We start from the raw sequence: 22253 nt of genomic DNA, 5'->3' as shown, positions 1-22253 counted from the left end.
TGGTGTCGCATTGTCTTTATTCCCCACATAATGCAAATCAATGAGTTTATTCTCGCTAGTCGCGTCACGAGTTAGAATAAAAGATGGACATACCAAACGATTATTATACCAAAAGAAACAAAACTATTATACCAAACTAAACACATTTTAACTAGGGGAATCATTTTGATGGTGCACGGCACCGGCGGTTACGGTTGTGTGTTCCGGCCGCCTGGTGACGTAAACTTATTTCTGCTCCAGACCGGATCAGAAACCCGAAAATGGTATTGATCCCAGGCTAGCCCAGAACAGAAACGGATGGAAATCCTTTGGGGCTGCCCTCCATGCCAGCCGGCATAAAGGGCAGTAAGTAAATGAACACTGAGGATTTTACTCTACAGTTTATATGTGGCAAGTTACAATACTGTAGCTGAATGTGATATTGATATAGTTCTATGTCCGAACAGTACAGAGAAATATGAATGACAACATTGGTGAATGTCACAATTTTCCTCAGAGCAGAGTCATCCTTGAGTGTGATTAGAGGGCTTAAATCCAACATGTGTATACATGATGTATGCGTTACTTTGATCGTCCATAAGCGTCAGAAACACTGTCAGAAACACCTGAGATCTGCTGTGGTTGAACACAAACTGAGAACATACTGGTGTGTGTGTGTGTGTGTGTGTGTGTGTGTGTGTGTGTGTGTGTGTGTGTGTGTGTGTGTGTGTGTGTGTGTGTGTGTGTGTGTGTGTGTGTGTGTGTGTGTGTGTGTGTGTGTGTGTGTGTGTGTTCACCCTTTGGAAGCTATACCATTTTAAGTAATCTTATGCACCAATTCATTTATGTTTGTGTGACTGTGTGTAAGGTACAGTGTGTGTTATTCTCTGTCCAGTATGTGATTGATTGCTCATGCATTCACTTTATGGGAAGTCACCCCAGCTGGCCTGCAGTGGGAGGGAGCTAGCCTAGCGCACGCTGCCGAATCAGTGAGCTATTTTCTGGCAGGTACAGTAGATTATGCAGCCTGGGGGCAGTACCTTCACTCCGCAGTCTGTCTTGACAGTCATTCCCTTCACTCCACAGTGTATCTTGACAGCCAGTGCTGAAGAGACAGGGGAACTTGTCTCATGTGCTGCCTCAGTGCCAGATTTTAAGAAGATTTGAGAGACAGAGCTTATAGGACCCTGGCATGGACGCCTCTCTCTGCCTTTCTGTCGTTACCTTACACTCTCTCTCCAAGTCGTCTTTCATAGCATCGTCTTCCATCTCTAAACGTGACCTGTTCCTGTCTCGTCCAACCTGTTGATTTTCATCAGGACAACTGGAGGTAAATGGAGGGTGTATTGTTCTAACTCTGAGGGTGTAGAAATGGACAATTACAGGTCCATTGGTACACTCTGAGAGTTGAATGAACACTCATTCTTTTAGTGTGTAGATTGTGTTTTCATGTAAGTGTTTGGGATGTTTAGGGTTTCTTGTTTTGTTAATGTTTGTTACCTGGATAGTGTTTCATATGCAAATACGGGGGAGAGGGAAGTTGCTGTCAACAGCAACATGAGAAAGGAGGATTTTTAGCTAGAGTACCTGTTGTACCAGTCCTGGATGTCATAGTCAATCGGCACATTTCTTACTGTACATCAAGAGCAGTTCAATGCGCTTCACAGAAGAGGTTTAAAAAGAAAAGATTAAAAAGACAGGACAATAAAGAACAAATAAAGAAATATATACATAAAAGTACATTTAAAATAAATTAAAAGCAACGAGAGTAATGCAGAAGCCTAATAGGCAATGCTTAAAAGGTGTGTGAACATATTTAAACTGCTTGAGGTCCTGTGGTTGTGGTCATGTGGGGTTAAAAAACATTGCTTCATTCATTCAGTCATTACTTGTAGATTGGCTATTTTTGCAGAATGTTTGCAAAATGTTCATCCATTTCTGCAGAATGTTGATCCAATTTGCAGAATGTTCATCCATTTTTGCTGAATGTTTGACTATTATGACATGCCCAGAATACGGATGCTGGGGTTCATGTGGTTAAATCTGAAAGGGTCCATTTGGTTACATTTGTACACTACAAGTTACAAATTAGCGCTGATGATTGTATTGTGTGAAAGGTGACTTGACATTGCCGGAGCTTGTGTTCATCACATACAGTAGCTACTAGCTGTACACAGCGTTTAGTTGTTAACTGTCTTTGAGGTCGCTTTTAATATGAAATTATGGTGAATAAGCAAGCACTCAAATCCGGTCTTTAACTGTCATGATGGCTACCGAGTCGATGCTTGGTCGGGGTGGAAGTTTATCTACTAAATCACCCAAATATGGTAACTTTAACTCATAAATGGAGAAAGGGAGAGAGAAACACACACACACACACATGCACACACAGTCACACACACACACACACACACACACACACACACACACACACACACACACACACACACACACACACACACACACACACACACACACACACACACACACCTACCTTACTTAAACACATACACCATAAGAACAGGAAATATATGTTGAGGATAATGATAATTTGCCTATAGAAAACATTGCCACTCTTGATATTTGCATAGTGCAATGTTACAGAAAAGTGTAAACAGATGGCTGGAACATACAGTACTGCATATTGTTTTAAGGGACATGATATTTAAGCAGCTCTGCCATTACCAGAGCCTATTATCCCTGAACACCATACAGTCTGTGGTGGGATTAGCGTATTTCAGTGTGGTTAAAATGAAAGTACTTAATCTTCATAAAATAACACACTGGGGACAATTCATTTACAAGACACTTGAAGATGCATATAAATAAACCATGCAGGTACACTATATAATCAGACCAGTGTGTTTTAAGTGCTGTTGAGGAATTCTGGATCAGTCAGTGATGAAGCAAATGAGTCAGAGACACTTATTGAAAGGTGGTGATGTTGTGGTTTCATACATGATGTCATAGACACACAGTTAGGGTGGCACGGTAGTTCTGCCACGAACACAAGAAATCAGACCATAGTTATACTCTAATGTCACAAGGACAAGCTACTGCATCAAACAAGACAAGCTGTACCAAAACAATAGCTATCAGGCCTAAGCAAAGACATCTTGACTATAACATGCAAACTATCAGAGCATATCACAAGGCAAAAGAAAAACAACATCAGGAAAAAGCGACAGTCGGATAAAGGGTAACATAATAACTAATATAATTCTCAGTGGCACTGATTCGTTGAATAGCTATTATGAATCTGATTCTGTGCTACTAACAATATGCATGACATGTTATTAACCACAGTGACCCCTCTCTGTCAGCCTGTCAATGCCAGTGGTGGTGTTAGTGTGAGGTGTGATCTGTCTCAATACTTGCTGAAGCAGAGTGCACTTTTATGGTTGATCACCAGTGTGTGTGATCCAATGTGTGAGTGTGTGTGTGTCTGCCTGCCTGCCTGCATGCGTTGTTACAAGTGTAGTTGTTAACCAAAGTGTACAAGTGTAAACACCCTTTCTCTGTGCTGCTATCTTTGTGACAACTTTGTGTGTGTGTGTGTGTGTGTGTGTGTGTGTGTGTGTGTGTGTGTGTGCTCAATTAAGTGTTCATTTAACTTGAAAATTGACACTCTTCAGGTGTATTTTTGCATGCATGGAAGGAAGGCATTTTGGTATTTCTACTAGTTGTGTACCATGTTGGTACCCTGAGTCCTGGTGTCAGCCATGGTGGGCAGAGTAATTGGCTAATAGTAAATCATTAGTGACCCTTAGGGTCACTAATGATTTACTACTAGCACTCTCAGAGTTACAAATGGATAAATTAGCCCTGAGGATTTTATTGTGTACAGAGGCATCATGTGGACTATGAACTGGTCCGCACCGCTGGCAGAGATGACACTGTCGGTCTGCTACACATCACAATAAAAAGGATTATTCATGGGGCATGGTTCTGAGGGGCAGTCCATTTGTCTGCCAGCCGATGTTGATTTTTCAGTGTCTGATTCAATCATTAAACTGTGGAATGATTTGCATATTTTCCAGATAGGCGCTTTTCATAAAACCATCGGTGGTCTTTGCTGCCGTCTCATTTCACTGCGGTGGCGCAAATCATGAAATCCCTCATTAACCATTCCATCTCTGTCTTCTCTCTCGTCTTCCCTTAGGAGAGTGGCAACATGACAGCGACCTCACTATGAAGCGACCGTTCCCACCTCTTGTGTAGAGAGGCAGCGAGGACCACCTGCACCGCAGTGTCAGATTCCACACATGGGACACGCAACATGATCTGGGATTAGGTAGATTTAAGACCAAGTACATCCTAAAGGCTACATTGAGTTCCAAATTTAGCCCCAACTGACTATAGGCTTGTTCTGGCTCACTCCTGAAATACAGCAGAGCTCTTCCCACCTCTGCACTGTGTCTTTGTGACACTCCCTCCCCCCTCGACGTGCCCCTCAGTGGGGCGATGCCGGTCTTGCTGAATGCCGATGCCTCCTTCAGCTCCATGCAGGAGCTCCTGGACCTCCAGGACTGCCCCCTCAGCCAGGGTCCTCCCTTGGACAACCCCAGCCCTGTGGACTCTCAGTCGGCCAGTCCTGCAGGCTCGGGCCCCAGGAGCCCCGTAAGTCCAACGGCCAATGGCACGGTGCAACCCATCATTTTCACCGGGGCCTCTACAGTCCCGGGGCAGCTGTATGGGGAAGAGACGATCCCCCATGGCGCCGGGGCTCCCATGGGGTTAAATCTGATCTCGGCTAACTCTGCCGAGGAGCTGTGCGGCTGGGGGGGCCTGACGCCCAAAGCCATCCAGGTGTTCAACACCCCACGCTGGGTTCTGTTCTTCCTGTGCGTGGCCTCGTTCCTGCAGGGCATGATCATCAATGGCTTCATCAACACAGTGGTCACCTCCATCGAGCGGCGCTTCGACCTGCGCAGCTACCAGGCCGGCCTCATCGCCAGCTCCTACGACATCGCCGCCTGCGTGTGCCTGGCGTTCGTCAGCTACTTCGGCGGTACGGGACACAAGCCCCGCTGGCTGGGCTGGGGGGTGCTGATCATGGCGCTGGGATCCCTGGTGTTCGCCCTGCCCCACTTCACCACTCCCCCCTACCAGGTCAACCTGCCCGAGCACACAGGAATGTGCTCGGCCAACCGCACCAGCCAGTGCCACGATAAGGAGGGCGGGGGACTGTCCAGCTATCGGTTAGTGTTCATGCTCGGACAGTTTCTGCACGGCTTTGGCGCTACCCCTCTGTACACGTTAGGGGTCACATACCTGGATGAGAATGTCAAGTCCAACTATGCACCAGTTTATATAGGTGAGTCACGTACTCGTCACTATCTGTCTTTTGAAACTGCTCATAATTAGATATGACTGCACAGCAGCTGATGACTCACACATCAGTGTTGACCTTCAAGACTCTGGTTACTTAGTACTCTACTGTAAAGTAAGGGTTCATTTAGTTCAATTTGTACACTCTCAGAGTTTAAGTAACACTGAGGATTCTGCTGTGTGTGTGTGTGTGTGTGTGTGTGTGTGTGTGTGTGTGTGTGTGTGTGTGTGTGTGCGTGCGCGTGCGCGTGTGCATGTGCGTGTCAGTCAGGCAGCAAGGGTTCACTTCTGGGCTCACAGCACACCATGCAGCATAACAACAGATTTAAAAAACAACACTTATCATTCATGTATTTGGATTTCTTACTCACAATGCAGACTTACAGTAAATACATCAATCTACTTGTGCACCAAGGTTTGTATATGTCTCACTATCATATCATGTGGATGCGTGACATACATGTTTTGAATTGCACAGAAATCAGTGAGATGACACATCAACCCCGCAGGGGCATCATTACAATATATGTTTTTCCCACAGGACACATTGCTTCATTGAACAATATGATGTGTCAAATATGGGTCGATTGTTAGTTCGAAACCACCACAGGCTCTTGAGAAATGACTGAGAAATAACTGAAAGCAACCACTTAAATGGACACACACACACACACACACACACACACACACACACACACACACACACACACACTGAACTGTAAACCATTCCCTGTAATACCGTGACCCATGGTCATTTATGTTCCCTTCTTGCATAACAACCTGACCCAAACAAATACGTTCATAATGGAGGACCTTTGCATAAAGGTTCCCATATATTAGGCCATAAGGAGAACCATTGTGTTGAATAATACTAATGAATAATACTTTAAGTTAAATACATAAAGATACGCACACATACAGTACACAAAGGTACGCACACACATTTCAGTTAAATAAAGCAATATATAATACCAAATACTTGCTTGTAAATGTTTTTGATGAGCCATAGTACGTTTTATTAAAAGGGGGAAAGAAATTAAAACAATGAAATACATTAATACACCAATTATATCAATGCTTTCTCAACAAGCCTGCCTGGTCACTTTGACCCCAACCCCCCCCCCCCGAAAAAGGTAATTCTTGGAAAAATATATCAGGGAACAATAGAATCCTTTTAACCCCCCAGGACAGGAAGTAGACAGTAAGAAACAGGAAGTTAGACAGTCAGGCCCGTCTCTCTGATTCTGTGGTTTCTCTCTCTAGGGATCTTCTACACAGCGGCCATTGTGGGTCCAGCCGCAGGTTACCTGCTGGGGGGATACTTCCTCACCATCTACACAGAGATCGGCCTGAAGTAAGTCTCTCTTGCAATGGAATGGAATATTGTGTTGATGTTGCCTTAGACCCGTGTCTACTACCATGTCACTGATTGTATGTTTATGAGTGAGTGATGAATAAACCCTCTCCATTCTTGATGTATTGTGCTTTATCCATTAATGTATTCATGTGTCTGCAGGACAGAGGTAACTCCGGAGAATCCATTGTGGGTGGGGGCCTGGTGGATTGGCTTCCTAGCAGGAGGGGCTGCATCGTTGATCATTGCTTTCCCCATCCTGGGCTACCCACGACAACTACCCGGTATTAACCGAAAATAGTATTATGAATGTTTTTGCAGCGAGACACCGTCATACAACTAAGTATAAATCAGGCTTCACACACTGTGGAGATGAAGCAAGGGCGGCTGGATATATGGGTTATTGGGTGAGTCAGATTGAATCTAGGCCCTCCCAGATTGATACGCCTGATTGCGGCCACTGTAGACAACGCTTGTGATTCCACCAGATGCGTTAAGACATGTCCCAGAGATGAGTGTGTGTGTGAGTGTGTGTGTGTGTGTGTGTGTGTGTGTGTGTGTGTGTGTGTGTGTGTGTGTGTGTGTGTGTGTGTGTGTGTGTGTGTGTGTGTGTGTGTGTGTGTGTGTGTGTGTGTGTGTGTGTGTGTGTGTGTGTGTGTGTGTGTGTGTGTGTTCCGGAAAAAATACACTCCTGGTCTATGTTTTCCATGTGCTGCTCGCAGAAAGCAGCCAAATGGACAGTGAAAACATTTGTCATGATTCATCCACCATTCATTATAATATCTAAGCTAAAAAAGTGAAGGAAGAGTGTTCGGACAAGAGAAACATCAATCATTTGCAGAACTCTTGCATACTTTACACCTGTGCCCGCCCAACAGAGCGGTTTTATTGTACACCCAATTTGTACACATAAACAAGTCTTTGTGAGATGCTAAAAAAAAAAGATTGGTCTTCGGTGTTACAAATTGGCGATACTGAACAAGCATGCAAACTTTTTAAAACTACGTTCTTAAAAGCAGTTACTAATGAATCACCAATGGAAATGGCCCTGGAGGAACACTTTACAAAACTTTCTGGGGATTTCAGCAAAAGGAACAGGAGTTTGTTATAGTTATGTAATTAGTTTGTTATACAAGAGTTTAAGAAACAAAGTAAAGAAATACATAAAGGAAGCGAAATAAGTCCTATTTCAACAAGCTTAGAAAACTTTGGCATGCAAAATAAATTAGGTTACTACAGCTAAAAGCTTAAAACTAAATCATTTTTGTAAAAAAAAAATCTGAAGGCGTGTGGTGTGGCTGCAGGATCTCTCACTGATTTTCTTGTTAGCTTTGGGTTGAGCACACGTTATTGTTTACAGTGTTTATTCTTCATATCAGTTACCAGGTAAAATACTACTAAAGAACTATTGCAATTTTGCTGTAAACAGATTTTTCTTCATTGTTGTGTGCCCCTCCATTACAGGCTCACAGAAGTACGTGGCCATGAGGGTTTCTGAAGCCCACCAGCTCAAAGATGGCAGCCATACCACCGCCTCGGACCCTCAGTTTGGCAAATCAGTCAAGGACATGCCCAGGTAGGATGCTCAACCCTGCAGACAGAACTGTACACAGTAGAATCTTCACTGTTAATTTAACTCTATGGTTACGTCTCTGCTTTGGCCCCGTTTGGCATATAGCTCAGACCTATCCTGGAGTAGTGCCAAAACAGGCACCCATTTTGACCCCTTTGACACCACTAAGCCACCAGGTCCTTGTAATGGAAACGGCGGCACAAGTAGGTGGTGTTGTGTCGTGTGGTTTGGTACCTTGTGTCCCGGTTTGAGTCCGGGCAGGATTGTAGGACCCAAGTGCAGGAGAGACAGAGGCAGAACTGGTCGGTTTAACGGGTTTAATAACTCAAAAGGTGATAACACAGGCAAGGGACTGAACTCACAAGGTAACGCACGCAACATAATACAATGAACAAGCAAGGACAGGTAGCAAACACAGGGCTTAAATAGACAGGGAAATAATAAGACACAGGTGAACTCAACAGACAATCAACACTGGGATAGGCTGAGGGACTAAGAGGACACAGGAGGAGAACATGACTCAACAGGGAGGTGAGACAAGGTAACACTAACTAAGCAGAACAGGAAACAAGACTATAAAATAAGGTACAGAACAAACGCTGGGCAACAACAACAGAGTAACAGAATAACAAGACTAGGTACAGAACAGAACAAGGCCTAATAAGTCCAAGACCTTATAAGGGCAGGAAGGTCTAAATAATAAAGTCAGAGTCCACGGCCCGAGGAGCGGACCGTGACAGGCCTAAAGAACAGGCCTAAAGTGTCCACGACCATATAAGGGCAATGAGTCCACGGCCCGCGGAGCGGACCGTGACACCTTGCCAATGGAAATGGGGCGAGAGTCAAAATTCTGAGAGTCAATTCACCTAACTTTCATTTGGTGTAACACTAAAAACCCACACAAATGTGAACCAAATTACAAATACAAACACAAGCAAATACACTACAATGCAACAAATCAATTATTAATAGTTGATGCAAACAGTGTACTGTAGTTAACACTAATGTAAACTGCTGACTAGGATTTAAGTATGCAGTAGAAATCAGTTTAATGTGGTAGGGTGACTATAGCGAATTATAGCATTTCAGTCAGGAATACACTGATCATAGATGTAACTATTTATTGCAACAAATGGAATACAGTTAAACTGCTGATGGCTCCACTCTTAAGATGCTCCCTGAATTAGCCAAACAGCATGCTAAACTAAACCAGGCAGCATGATGCAGAAGCCCCCCATTGGTATCCAAGAGTGTGCCCAAAGCATAGACATTTCAGTATAACCTTTAAGCCATGCAAGGCTCTGAAGCAGAAAGGTGGAGGCAAAGCTTTGGCAGCAGCGGTGTGTTTGGCAGCATAGAAGTAGAGATCAAGGAGGGCGACAAATTTAAATGGACCGCCTTGTGAGAATTGGCGCGTACACATGCTTGGATGATCAATCTGCAGGCTGACAACTGAGGGTATATGACTTCCATGTCCTGCAGAACATGATGCTTCGTTAACCCTTTAAGACCGATTATAGCACAAAAAAAAAAAGATAAAAAAAAAACTGTTAGGATTTAGAGGACATTAGAATCCCCCCAGAAGCAAAGATTTTAGTTAAAAAAACATTTTTAACTAAAATCTTTGTGTAAATCTTTGAATACATGTACGTATATGTTTAATATATACATACATGTATTCAAAGATTTACACAACGATAAAAAAAAAAATAGCCAAATAATTCACAAAAAATGACACACGGATGCGTTCCAGGTTTTAATGGATTAATGCTGCTAAAAGGAAAGGAGCCCCTCTACCTACACTACATCCACAAGCTGATGTTGATTGTCGGTCCTCCTCCTTCCCCACTCACTCTTTACATTTAGCACTCTGTTTACACATGTTTACTATGATGACTTGCAAATGCAACTGGGAAACGGCTCCATGGCAACGAGGGATTACAGCTACTGTAGGCAGCAAGGCAGTAATCACATCACATCACATTACATAACATGGACATATATCTTAGGGACTTGCGCACTAAAGTGTTTATCTCTACTGGATTAGGAACATCTCCAAAGGGGGTGGTCCTTATAGCAGAGATTACTTTGTCATGGTTTAATTAAAAAATGAAATTGAGGATTAGCAAATTAAGTTTTCAATTTCCTGTTTTTTTTATACACCAATCCAAAGAGTTAATGTAACTGTGAATGTGTACAAATGGACCTAACCATAAGAGTCACTTAGGACATCACATTAAATTAAAACCTTCTCCTCTTCTCTCTCTCTCTCTCTCTCTCTCTCTCTCTCTCTCTCTCTCTCTCTCTCTCTCTCTCTCTCTCCCTCTCTCTCGCTCCAGATCGGTTCTTCTCCTGTTAAAGAACCCTACCTTCCTCTTTCTGTGCCTGGCTGGAGCCACAGAAGCCACCCTCATCGCTGGCATGTCCACCTTTGGTCCCAAGTTCTTAGAGGCCCAGTTCAATCTCAGTGCATCAGAAGCTGCCATGTGGTTTGGTGAGAGACATGTACAGTAAAAGTCAACATAGTACTGTACTGTACTGTACTGTACTGTACTGTACTGTACTGTACTGTACTGTATGCTCTGATGATTTGCTTACTGCAATACCTCAGCTATTCCACTATTTATTTACCCAAGGATGCTGACACACTTACATACGATAATATATACTCATAACATGGCCACGGATGATACTTATTTCTGATTGGCTGGCAAGTGTCCATTAATATCAGAGATTGGGACACATCAAACATAGTCCCAGTCAACAGTTTATTTACCATTCTATATCAATGAGCAAATGAGCAGCTCTGCAGTGTTTCCTAACCATGGGGTTGTGATCCAATTTTTATGGGTCGCGAATAAATAGCCCATTTTTACATTAAAAAATACATCAAATAAAAAAAAATCCCCCGCAAAGACATTTTTAAACAATTTCAGAAATGTCAGAAATAGTGAAAATAGCTGATCTACATGCCGTCGTGTCGCATTGTGAAGATTTGTGATGCATTGTGAGCTTGTAGATCGTCTACTGGTATTTTCTTTTTCTTTTTTTTCTAAATAGGGCTTAAGCAATTAATATGTATTACGTGATGTATATTTATATACGTTTGGGTCCTGGGGAGACACCAAATTTCTCTTTTGGGTCTCCAGCGGAAAGGAACCACTGCACTAGAGCATTTAGAGGCTATAGGAGCCTGCTTCATCCAGAGTTTCTCCCCCAACTCAGGTTACATGGTGGTGCCAGCGGGCGGAGGTGGAACCTTCCTGGGCGGCTACATCGTGAAGCGAATGAACCTGCGCTGCAGGGGCATCATCCGCTTCTGTATGGTGTGTGCCATGATCAGCCTGCTGGCCATCTTCATCTTCCTCATCCACTGCCCCAACTTGCCAATGGCCGGGGTCACGGCACCCTACCACGGCACCCTGATACAGAACCAGCGACCGGACCAGTATCCTGGCAACAACACTGACCAGAGCAAGTACCTGTACGACCAGCCCAGAAACCTACGCCTGCGAAACAGGTGCGGCTCCCAAACGCCATGGACAGTTGGAGACACTATTTTATTTTAGGTATTCTTGCTCCATTATAGGGGTTCCCAACATGGGGTCCAGGGCCCCCTGTGGGGCAGCGGCCAAGATCAGAAGGTGTCATTATATTATTGTCAAGAATTGTAAAAAAAAAAGTATAGAATAGTAAATATAGAATATAGCATACATTAATGATTAAGTGAGTTCCTACAGGATAAATCAGGCTGTTTTAATCAGCAAATCATGCCATCATTTTTTTGTAGTCTCTGTTTACTACTTATATACTTACTTTCATATTGATTATGGTGTAACCCAACCAACCACAGCTCATCTTAAACAGAGTTCATGGACGGAGACATCTGGCTGGATCAGAGATGCTCCAGCATGTAGATCAGCACTCTATCCAATTTAATGAGCAGTGTCATTACGTTGGATAATGTAATTAACTAATGTTATAAACTTCATCATTACATTGGCTTATGTAACGAGGCCGGTCCTTCTTAACCACTGCCGTGATTTTCAGTGATTCCCCCCCCCCCCCCTAAAACATAATCAACAGGTATTATGGTTATACTAGAAGGAAGATTTTTGTCAAAAAAGTGTACAGAAAGTGTTAAAATTATGTTTTTATGTGGACACGCCTCCAGTTCATTAAGTATACCTGGTTCTCACCTTAGCACCTCCTCCACCACCACCTTAGCACCACCCACCTGTCCTAGTCCCTCCTCCTCCTCATGCCCACATCTGTTGTGTTATGATAATGAGGGGAGGGTGTAATTTTACTGTGTCATTAAAGTGCGGTTTTGCTATTGACACTCAAGGTTTCAGCCTCCAGGAAGAAACTCAAAATAGTCAGAGAAGACATAAAACACCATAAAAACACCACCAGGGGGCTTAATGAAGTTCTATCAACCTCATAGACACATGAAAAACTGAAAAAGTGCGAAACCATTGCACCACCTCTTTAATCCTGTACAATCGCGTTGTGAGCTTGTCGATCGGCTATTTTCAGCGAAAGCTTCCCCACAGTAACAGAAAACAGAAAAGACAGTATTGTATTGATAGTATTGAGCGCTGAGGGACTCCAGTTACCCATATGGGTTTTGAATGGTTAAAGACCTGTCCAGGCACTCAGAGGTGTTGTTATGCGATACTATGCCATCATCCTTCCTTTGTATGCGAGAATTTCTGGAACTCAGATTATCATATTACCAACACAGGGAATGATCGCACTTGTCTGCTGAATAATATAGGAGTTCCTAAACATTTCCATGCCGTGCCATGGTCCCCCAAATAGCCATACTGTAGCCTGTTGTGTGACCCCCCCCCCCCCCCCCCCCCCCTTTTGTGAAAGCTGGAATGGCTTTTTAAAAAAATCACTACAAAAATCAATGTAGATCTGCGCTTTTTTTTTTGTTGGTTGGAATATTTTGAAAATGTTTTACAATAATGACATGCCCTAAATAGGGACATCAGTTTGAAAGTGGTAAAAGTGACACAATACTCTTATGAATGGGGTCCCCCACTTTGAAAACCTGTTGAATGCTGCACATGTTTCTCTTCATTTCTTCCTCCCTCGTTTGTGTTGTTTCTTTAAAACTCTGTCAATTTCACTGTCTCCCCTTTTCACCTCTTTCCTCCCTTCCTGTCCTCGTCTTCAGCTCCTCCCTGGATATCACCCTGACCGTGGGCTGTAACGCAGGCTGTAGCTGCCTCAGAGAGCTGTATAATCCTGTGTGTGGGACGGACGGTGTCATGTATTACTCTCCCTGCCATGCCGGCTGCAGCGCAGTCAACCGCACTGAGCTCTCAACGGGCAGACAGGTGCAGCAAAAGCCCTCCCCGGGGCAAAGATCTTCATAGATAAAAGCTGAACTGGACTTGATGGTTTTGTCTCCAAAAGGATATATGTCAGGCATTTGATATACATTACATAACGGTCAATGGCGGACTTTCTTCTTGTACTTTCTATAGGAAAGCAGGTTGTTTGAGTTAGTGAATTGTTTCTGAGTTACTGAGTAACTAAGTCAATGAATGCAATAGTATTGTTGGTATTTTTGGAGATGGATGACGTTGGGACCATAGTTTTGTCATGGCACATAATCCATACAGAAATTATAGCAGGCCGCCAACCTTAAAGTAATATAATAAAATGAAAGCTAGCAGGCCATTTAAACACACCAGTAACGTTTCTAATTAGACCCTTTCAGGGCTGGAAGCATGCCTCAGCCATTTGTTTGGTCCCTGTCATCCTAGAACGAAAGGTAATCCACACCTGATTAGGAGTCCGGGAAGCAGCTAATCAGTCAGATTGGTGTTACTTCTCGTCCTTCAGTCAACGCTAGCTCTCTTTCTAATGCCGATGCCTTAACCAATTAAACCAGGGGTATTCAACTAGATAGGCAGGGGGGCACGATTGTAAAAGGAGTAGAAAAGGAAATATTTTTTCCTTATTGTTTGTGCCCAGTCTCCATAATTTTCTCAAAGATTACATTTACCCGCGTTTGGTTATACTGGGTTCCTGTAATACTGCAGATGCAGTCCTGGCGGATGTTAATTTGGGACGCTGAGTGAGTCACAGACATTCCTCTTAATAGTAGCCTACATTTTATTCTTTAGTTAATGGTTAATTAACCGTTAACAAGTTTTGGTTAACGGTTATGATAAACATTCAAAATGGTCATTGTTATTGTACAACCAACCGTCCAATAATTATTTAGCATATTACTATGGAATATGAAATATGTTCCAGGGGCCACAATATAGTTCCCTAGGGGCAGGATTTGGCCTGCCAGTTGAATATCTAGGACATAAACCCTATACTTTGTTGTACGTCAAATAGTTTATCTGCAGGTTAACTTGTTACAGTTTATGTACGATTTATCTTTGTTTCAACTGATATGTCAGCCTTCCTATCCATTACCAGTTTTAGCTGGTAATGGAAGTTTCTTCTGACCCACCTTCTTCCCCTGTTTTTTTTAAACAGAACCTATAAGACTATTAACCACTTAAGTCCTTTATACTTCGTCATACGACAAATAGTGAAAATAGCCGAGCTACAAAATATGTTGAATAAAAAAATGTAAATAGTGATGTAAGCTAGGAAGAGGTTAAATGTAGAAGTACATACTGATGAAGGTTGGATAGCCAAAACGTTTGTTCATTTTAGAGACAGAATAATACTCACTCTTGCCACTCTGAGTGCGACCCATTACTTTTATAAATGTAGAAGTGTAACATTTAAAAGATTATTCCTGGAATTTCCTTTTATTGTTATAGAATTTCCTTGGGATCTATTTACCTATCTATCTAATGTAGATGTGTTCAGCATAGAGCTGTGTGCCTTTTGACAGCCAACAAGCACTGAGCTTACACCTACAGCGCTGTCTCTATCTGTGTGTTACTAGGTGTACTCTGGATGCAGCTGTGTGATGGGCAACGTGTCCCGGGGTGGGCTTGGGGAGGGCTTGGCACTGGCAGGGAAGTGCTCCAGCACCTGCCACCATATGCCAACCTTCCTCTCCTTCCTCTTCATCATCATCAGCTTCACCTTCCTCTGTAGCATCCCAGCACTCACTGCCACACTCAGGTTGGTGGGGAACGGAAATCCTCCAACAGATACATGTGATAGTACTACAGTATGTGCAATGCATTTTATACATGATAAAATGTGAAGGGGTGGGGGTGCTTAAAGAACCATACTGGTGGTCTGGCATGTTTAGTCCATTGACTGTGGAAGTGAGAGAGTATTCCATTTGTTGCAATAAGGTTTCACAGCATTAACGGAAAGGACACTGTTAGCACACTGTTAGCACACTGTTAGCTCCCAGTATTAAATAGTTTCGGCAATCGCCTTCATCAGGTCTGACATTTTGGGATGTGCGTGCTTACCTCTGGACTCTATTCACAGCATTAACAGCATGTCAGTAGAGTATGTGTCTGACATGTATATCTGTTGCCCTCTTTAGGTGTGTGCCAGACAGTCAGAGGTCTTTCGGACTTGGCATCCAGTGGATTGTGGTGCGCTCACTGGGTAGGCCAAATGTGTCATTTTTCTGCTGTAGATGTGCACAGAATGTGTCTGTCTGTCTGTCTGTCTGTCTGTCTGTCTGTCTGTCTGTCTGTCTGTCTGTCTGTCTGTCTGTCTGTCTGTCTGTCTGTCTGTCTGTCTGGGTTGCCACGGTGGCTGGTGTTACACGGTGTGTGGCATACACGATTACATGACTTGGCCACCGATAACACAGTTTCAATTTTAATTCTAAAAGGAGATGGTCTGAGGGAAGAGTATAAGCGGAAGAAAGAGAAGCAATACCAAGTGTACGTAACACTGGAACAGCAGGAAGCAGGAGCTGACCCGAAAGATCAGAATGGTAGAAGAGGCGCATATAAACCAGAAGCATGGCCAGAGCATAAAAGACATCTCCGGCAGAAACATTTCTCAGTCTGCCAAGATCAAACAAGCGTACACGTATGGCAAGCTGCCGGAGTCTGGTCATTGTACGCCATATGTTGATATTCCGGTACCAGGATACCTTATCCTGGTAAACCACCCCGGTCGCGGAATTCTATTTGAAATGAAAATATAGCTGCAAGCGGGTTAGAGAGAGAGAGAGAGAGAGAGAGAGAGAGAGAGAGAGAGGGGGAGAGAGGCAGAGAAAGAGACCTCAACACATTTTCACGTCTGTCGGCATAGGTCCAAAGTTCATGTGTAAAACGTTTCGTGCAGATTGCTCAAAGATCCCAGGAGGAGATAGATTTTTACTGTTTTTCATATACTGTAATTCAAAATGGTGGGAGATCTAAAGGTCAAAGGTCAGAGGTCAAAAAACAAGAAAGTTGTCGGGCATGAAGAGACGCATATGTGTATCGAAGTTTCATGGCTGTAGGTCAAACAGGGCATGAGTTGTACCTGTTCAAAGTTGGCATTTTTCAATTGATTGCTACAGCGCCACCCTTTGGCCGATGGTTTTGAGTTTCTGGCCTTGGCCGTTTGGTATAGCCCTCTACCATATTGCCGAGTTTCGTAAAAAGCGTATGCACGGTTAGGCCAGAACTGCAAAAAGTGGCGGAAGAATAGCGAAAGTGTAGAGATGTAATAAGGCTTCGAGCCTGATAGGCCTCGAACCCTTAATTTAATTCCGCGACCTGGGTGGTTTACCCGGGTGGTTTACCAGAGCATTATCGTTGTATAAGATTTTGTCCACAATTCCATGCTGTATTGATGTGGTACCAATAGGAGAGATAACAGGCAAACGTTGATCAAAATAACAATTCTTCTACATTCTCTAATTGTGTAGAATTGTATGGACCTGTAGTTAAAGATCTATAAGGGTCCATTTGGTTACCTCCTCAAGGACCACTGGTGGTCCCCGGACCACTGGTTGAGAACCACTGGTCTTTACAGGAGAGACAGCATAGTGTAGTGTACTCTCGTTATCATATAACGAGAGTAGGGCGAGAAAGAAGGCTCTGAGCTAGGTTACTTGTCAACAGCTTTATTTACTTCACAACAAATCTGTAGACATTCTTTTCACATTTCACAAAGGATATTTATCCTTGCGCTCTGAGTTGATAACTCTCTGTTTACTTGAATGGCCCAATGCAGGCGTGTGGAGTAGACACCTACTGGTTGACAATGGTAATGGAATGATTTAAATCAGACACACAAACTGAAGTAAAGCAGACTATGCGCATCCAGTGTTGCTGTTATATCATTTATTTTCAATAGGAATTTATTAGTTGGTGGAAACATCAACACATCGTGGCACCCTACTTCCTGTCTGTCTGTCTGTCTGTCTGTCTGTCTGTCTGTCTGTCTGTCTGCCTGTCTGTCTGTCTGTCTGTCTGTCTGTCTGAGGGATATAACTTCACCATGGTAATAGTAAATGTCATCCAGTGTCCAATAGCCCTGTCTTAATAAATAAGAAAAAGAGGTTGCACATCAACAATGGGTTTTCTCAGTGGAGTGCTAGACCCAAAATCCAGTATACATATCAAAAATATGTATATGCTATGTTTTCATAGCTGAAACGCGTATGCATTCGTTTATTGGTGTGTCAAACCTGTCTAATACTGGTTGTTGTTTGGCCTATAGGTGGTATCCCCGGACCAATAGCCTTTGGTTCAGTGATTGATCTGTCCTGCTTGCTGTGGCAGGACCAGTGTGGAGAGCAGGGCTCCTGTTACGTCTACCACAACTCTGCCATGAGTCGGTACACACTAATAGCTGGCATTATATATAAGGTAATAACAGACTAGTCTGCAATTAGACATTGTGTGTGTTTACATGATGTCATGTTATAGGTGGAATGTAGCTCCACGCATCCCAGACTCTTCTCCCTTCTGGCTCCTAAACTGTGGAACGAACTCCCCATTGCAGTTAGAACTGCAGACTCACTCCCAATCTTCCACCGTAATCTGAAGACTCACCTCTTCAGACTCCACCTTAGACCATAGCACTTGTCGTAGCACTTGCCCTAGCCTTGACGACCGTGCAGGCTTATGGCTAAAATGTAATTTAGATAGCATGTTATGTAGACAGATGCCAGATTAATTTGTAGACCTGGCATCCTAGTGTGTATAGTTTCAATGTACAGATTATTTATTTTTTGATATTATACAGTTAATACTGATGATAAATTCTTAGTTTACCTATGATCCTAGATTACTAGTTCTATGCATTTCATGTATTACCTCATGTTTACCTTGCTTACTGTAAATAGCAAGTGACAGCAGGGACCCACCCAGCACAATACTGCGCCATCATTGCTAGTTTACAGCAAGGTTATTGTAGTTTAGCATTTTTAAAAAGAAAAGGTGTAGTTAGTTTTAGTGTTTTATTGTAATATGGATTAGTCAGTGGCAAGATTCAACAAGGTCAGAAAAATTGCAAAAAAATAGCAGATCTACAAGCTGACATAAATGTAAGTTTGTAGATCTGCTATTTTTGCAATTTATATTCATCATATTTCTAGAATGTCCAGACAGGTTTCTCCTGGTAGCCAATAGCTCCCCACCAGTATACAGGTGTACTTTCTTCAAAACAAGGGTAGCTTGAATGAACACTTATACTGCTCAATTTAATTTAATCTCTCTGCCTCGCCTTTCATTTCTCCTATGCCCGCGGCAGACACTGGGGACAATCTTCTTCCTGTTGGCCAGTGTAATGTACCAGCCTCCTCCGGAGTCCCCTCAGAGCAGTTGCGAGAGCACGGACCACGGGGCAGGGGATGGCGGAGGAGGCGTTGGTGACCTGCCCATCAAAGACGAGCTGCCTCAGGACGGCGTCATCGCCAATATCCATGCCAGGTGATGACCCTGGAAGACAGACCGCTGACTGGCTGCTGACTTTGTGTGCATGCGATAGAGCGTATACCGACTGATTCTTGAATGCGTGGGTGGGCGGTTGCGTGTGCGTGCGCTTGTGGGCAGGGTGCTTTCTCTATATACCGACGGCCTGTGTCAACAATACCCCCCCCCCCCCAAAAAAAAACACAGACATACATTATGGACTCACACACACAGACACATACAAACAACTGCCCAACATAAGCTCTACTTATCATCATGTATGTCCATGTGCATGCGTGCGGGTTTGACTTGCACACATTTCTATGTCGCTAAAAAGCATTTCCACAGGAGGACAAACACAAAACAAACAATTTGGAATGTATGTTTGATGCAGAATGAGAACAGTTTGATGGTATTTTTTTTATGTCAAGACAATGGAATGACTACAGTCAGTGTTTTGTGTGTCACACTGTATTATGCCATACGTATGAAGCATTTATAATGTTGAGAAAGGCATTTACTGTGATATTCCTTCTGTTGTTTCCCTGGTAAGATGGCTGCACTGCTTTATTTTGTATCTGGGGTCTTGTACACAAAGTGCTCAATGCCACTATTTAACGGGTAAACCAGGTAATTTCCATATCATATATAGTATATCATATTTTAAACATACATCAGCACAAATATATTTTAACAAGGGAAGACCATGTGTATGTTTTGTAGGTCAGATTTATATAGCCTACTGTACCATTGGCTGGAGTTCAATTGTTACAAAACAGAGAGGAGAAACTATTATGACTCAGTGCTTTTCCCAATCCAACAGTAGATTAATCTGTTTTTGTATGCCAGAATTTGATGCCAGAATTCTCTGGCTTCTACACAATTCCTAGCTGCACTTTAACTGATAGCACTGACATCCTAAAACATACGTGCAACACGAGAAAGAAAGATGTCATGAAAAGTGCATGTAAAGTTGGACCTGTCAATGACAAATGCACAGTTGGCACAAGTGCAGTATAAGACAACGGCAATGTTATCTGGACCTAATAATTGTAGCGCAGGCTATGGATGTGCCAAAGCAGCTTTGCTCAACATTTTTATTTCCATCTTATTTATGTACCAATAATTTATTTATAATCAGATTAACACCACCTTTTTCCTGCATTCATTTGATATGTGTTCAAGACCGATGGGAAGACAGATTTGTATAAAGAGTATTAAGTGGACACTCTACAGTAGGACGTGCCCGCCAACTCTCCAACCTGTCTGTCATTGTTGTTTATGTGTTAAATCTGAATATATGTTGCCTGGTGTCATGAACTTCCTTGCGAGACCTTCTATTCCTCGCGTGTTGGCTGGCATTCATTTTGAGGCTGGTCTTTTCCATGTGAGTGTGTAAATGCAGTCCATGTACATGTATCATTCAATGACACCCCAAGCTTTGGAAAACTGTAAAATTGTTTTTGTTGAATTGAAATTGAAGATTTTTTTTATGAGATGTTTCTAAAAACAAAATTTGAACCGCAAATGAATTTGTGTCGTGAATTGTGTGTGTGTGTGTGTGTGTGTGTGTGTGTGTGTGTGTGTGTGTGGGGGGGGGGGGGGGGGCACTGGTAATAATATTTTAAATACATGTATTTCAAATACGTGTTTCAAATACTTTTTTTTGTATATTGGCTGGGACAGAAAAAAATACATTTTGTATCAAGATACTTTCAGATATTGTATTTTCGGTTTCATTTTTATACAGAAAATACGTAATTACGTCATTTTAGTCTCACATTGACACATTTTAAACATTTACACAGGTTTATACTGCAAAATAAATAATTAAAAACACAACGTGAGATGTCACTTGTACTCTGATTGGCTTACCCACCCCAGAACAAATTCAACCACAAATGAGAGGCAGATCAGTGTGGGTCTTGAGACAGACTTCATATCACCTTGCCTCAACTAGTGAATGAAGCCTGTAAACAAAAGCTGTGTAAATTGCCTTGTGCATTAAAGATACTTTTGTGATAACTACATTGCTGGATAACCCATAAATGGTCAGACAAGCCTAATATTTGATTATTTGTGATGCTATGTGTCAGTATCCTGCTCAGTAGCTATCCTGGTATCAGTGTCCTGTTGTCAGTATCCGGGTGTCAGTGTCCTGGTGTCAGTATCCTGCTCAGTATCCTGGTATCAGTATCCTAGTGTCAGTATCATAGTCCTGGTGTCAGTATACTGTAGTTCTGGTGTCAGTATCCTAGTCCTGGTGGTGTCAGTATCCTAGTCTTGGTGGTGTCAGTATCCTGGTCAGTATCCTGGTGTCAGCATCCTTGTCAGTATCCTGGTTACAATATCCCGGTCAGTATCCTGGTGTTAGTTAGCCTGGAAAACCAGACAAATAGTCTGGCCATGCCAGGCTAGGTGTCAGTATATTGATGTCAGTATCCTGGTCAGTATCAGGGTGCTGCTATTGTGCAATCTTGCTCACTGGAAAGGCTCTATACAGTATGGAATTGAAACCTTAATAGCATTCTTAACACTTGTTGTGTTTACCCTACAATTTCATGTCAATATGGCTTCCATGAAAAAGGAATTTAATTCTGATTTACGACACTAGGGGTCATGGTTGAGCCATGTTGAAAACGGCATACTGTCATGTTATTGCATTATAACTGTTTGTGGTTACAACAGAACCAGTACTGCTGTACAGGGCCAAGACGTGAACTCTCACAGTACAGCAGCAAAAGGCCCTGGTTGGCATCTACACAGAATGCTATGAATGGCACTTGATATCACATGGGTGGACCACATCAGAAGCCGGTCACAGACAAGCAGGGAGAGAAGGATGAGACTGTCTGGGCACTGTGTCAGGCATCCGGAACTGATGACGAGCAAAGTGACACTGTGGGAGCCAACCCGAGGCACAGCTAGGAGAAATAGACGCACCACCTACATATACACACTGTGGCGTGACAGTGGAGTTAGCAACACTGCAGAACTCTGGACCCTGATGTTGGATAGGAGATGAGTGGAGTGCAGCGAACCAGGAGTCCTAAGTTGGTGTTGGCTAGTCCGCACCCTCGCACTGTATCGCATTGCATTATGTCACACGCTCGGCGAGTCATCCATAAGAGGGTCTGTGTGTGTGCGAGTGCGTGTGCATGTGTCAGTGTGTCCGGAGATAATCTTTCAAACTGCTGGA

At 43.1% G+C, this 22253-nt stretch overlaps 1 protein-coding gene across 3 annotated transcripts in view; it reads left to right on the top strand.

Moving 5' to 3' along the window:
• slco4a1 (solute carrier organic anion transporter family, member 4A1) overlaps window positions 1–19233 on the top strand; it is a 58277-nt gene extending 39044 nt beyond the window's left edge. For 2 of the 3 annotated variants that reach the window (XM_084069910.1, XM_084069911.1), the window contains exons 2-12: window positions 4142–5296; window positions 6574–6664; window positions 6827–6948; window positions 8129–8240; window positions 10577–10731; window positions 11463–11757; window positions 13426–13588; window positions 15172–15353; window positions 15733–15797; window positions 17859–18007; window positions 18894–19233. In XM_084069910.1, the coding sequence (XP_083926036.1) occupies window positions 4444–5296; window positions 6574–6664; window positions 6827–6948; window positions 8129–8240; window positions 10577–10731; window positions 11463–11757; window positions 13426–13588; window positions 15172–15353; window positions 15733–15797; window positions 17859–18007; window positions 18894–19076 (2370 nt within the window). In that variant the 5' untranslated portion in view covers window positions 4142–4443 and the 3' untranslated portion in view covers window positions 19077–19233. Of the gene's footprint in view, window positions 1–1049; window positions 1310–4141; window positions 5297–6573; window positions 6665–6826; window positions 6949–8128; window positions 8241–10576; window positions 10732–11462; window positions 11758–13425; window positions 13589–15171; window positions 15354–15732; window positions 15798–17858; window positions 18008–18893 lie in introns of those variants that run through there. The other variant, XM_084069909.1, reaches the window with a different exon arrangement.
• Window positions 19234–22253: the final 3020 nt, after the last annotated feature.

This window comes from Gymnoscopelus microlampas, assembly GCF_963454915.1.
Source record: "Gymnoscopelus microlampas genome assembly, chromosome: 10".
Taxonomy (NCBI): domain Eukaryota; kingdom Metazoa; phylum Chordata; class Actinopteri; order Myctophiformes; family Myctophidae; genus Gymnoscopelus; species Gymnoscopelus microlampas.
The sequence above is the reverse complement of the archived record's forward strand: the minus strand, read 5'-3'. Positions and strand labels throughout refer to the sequence as shown.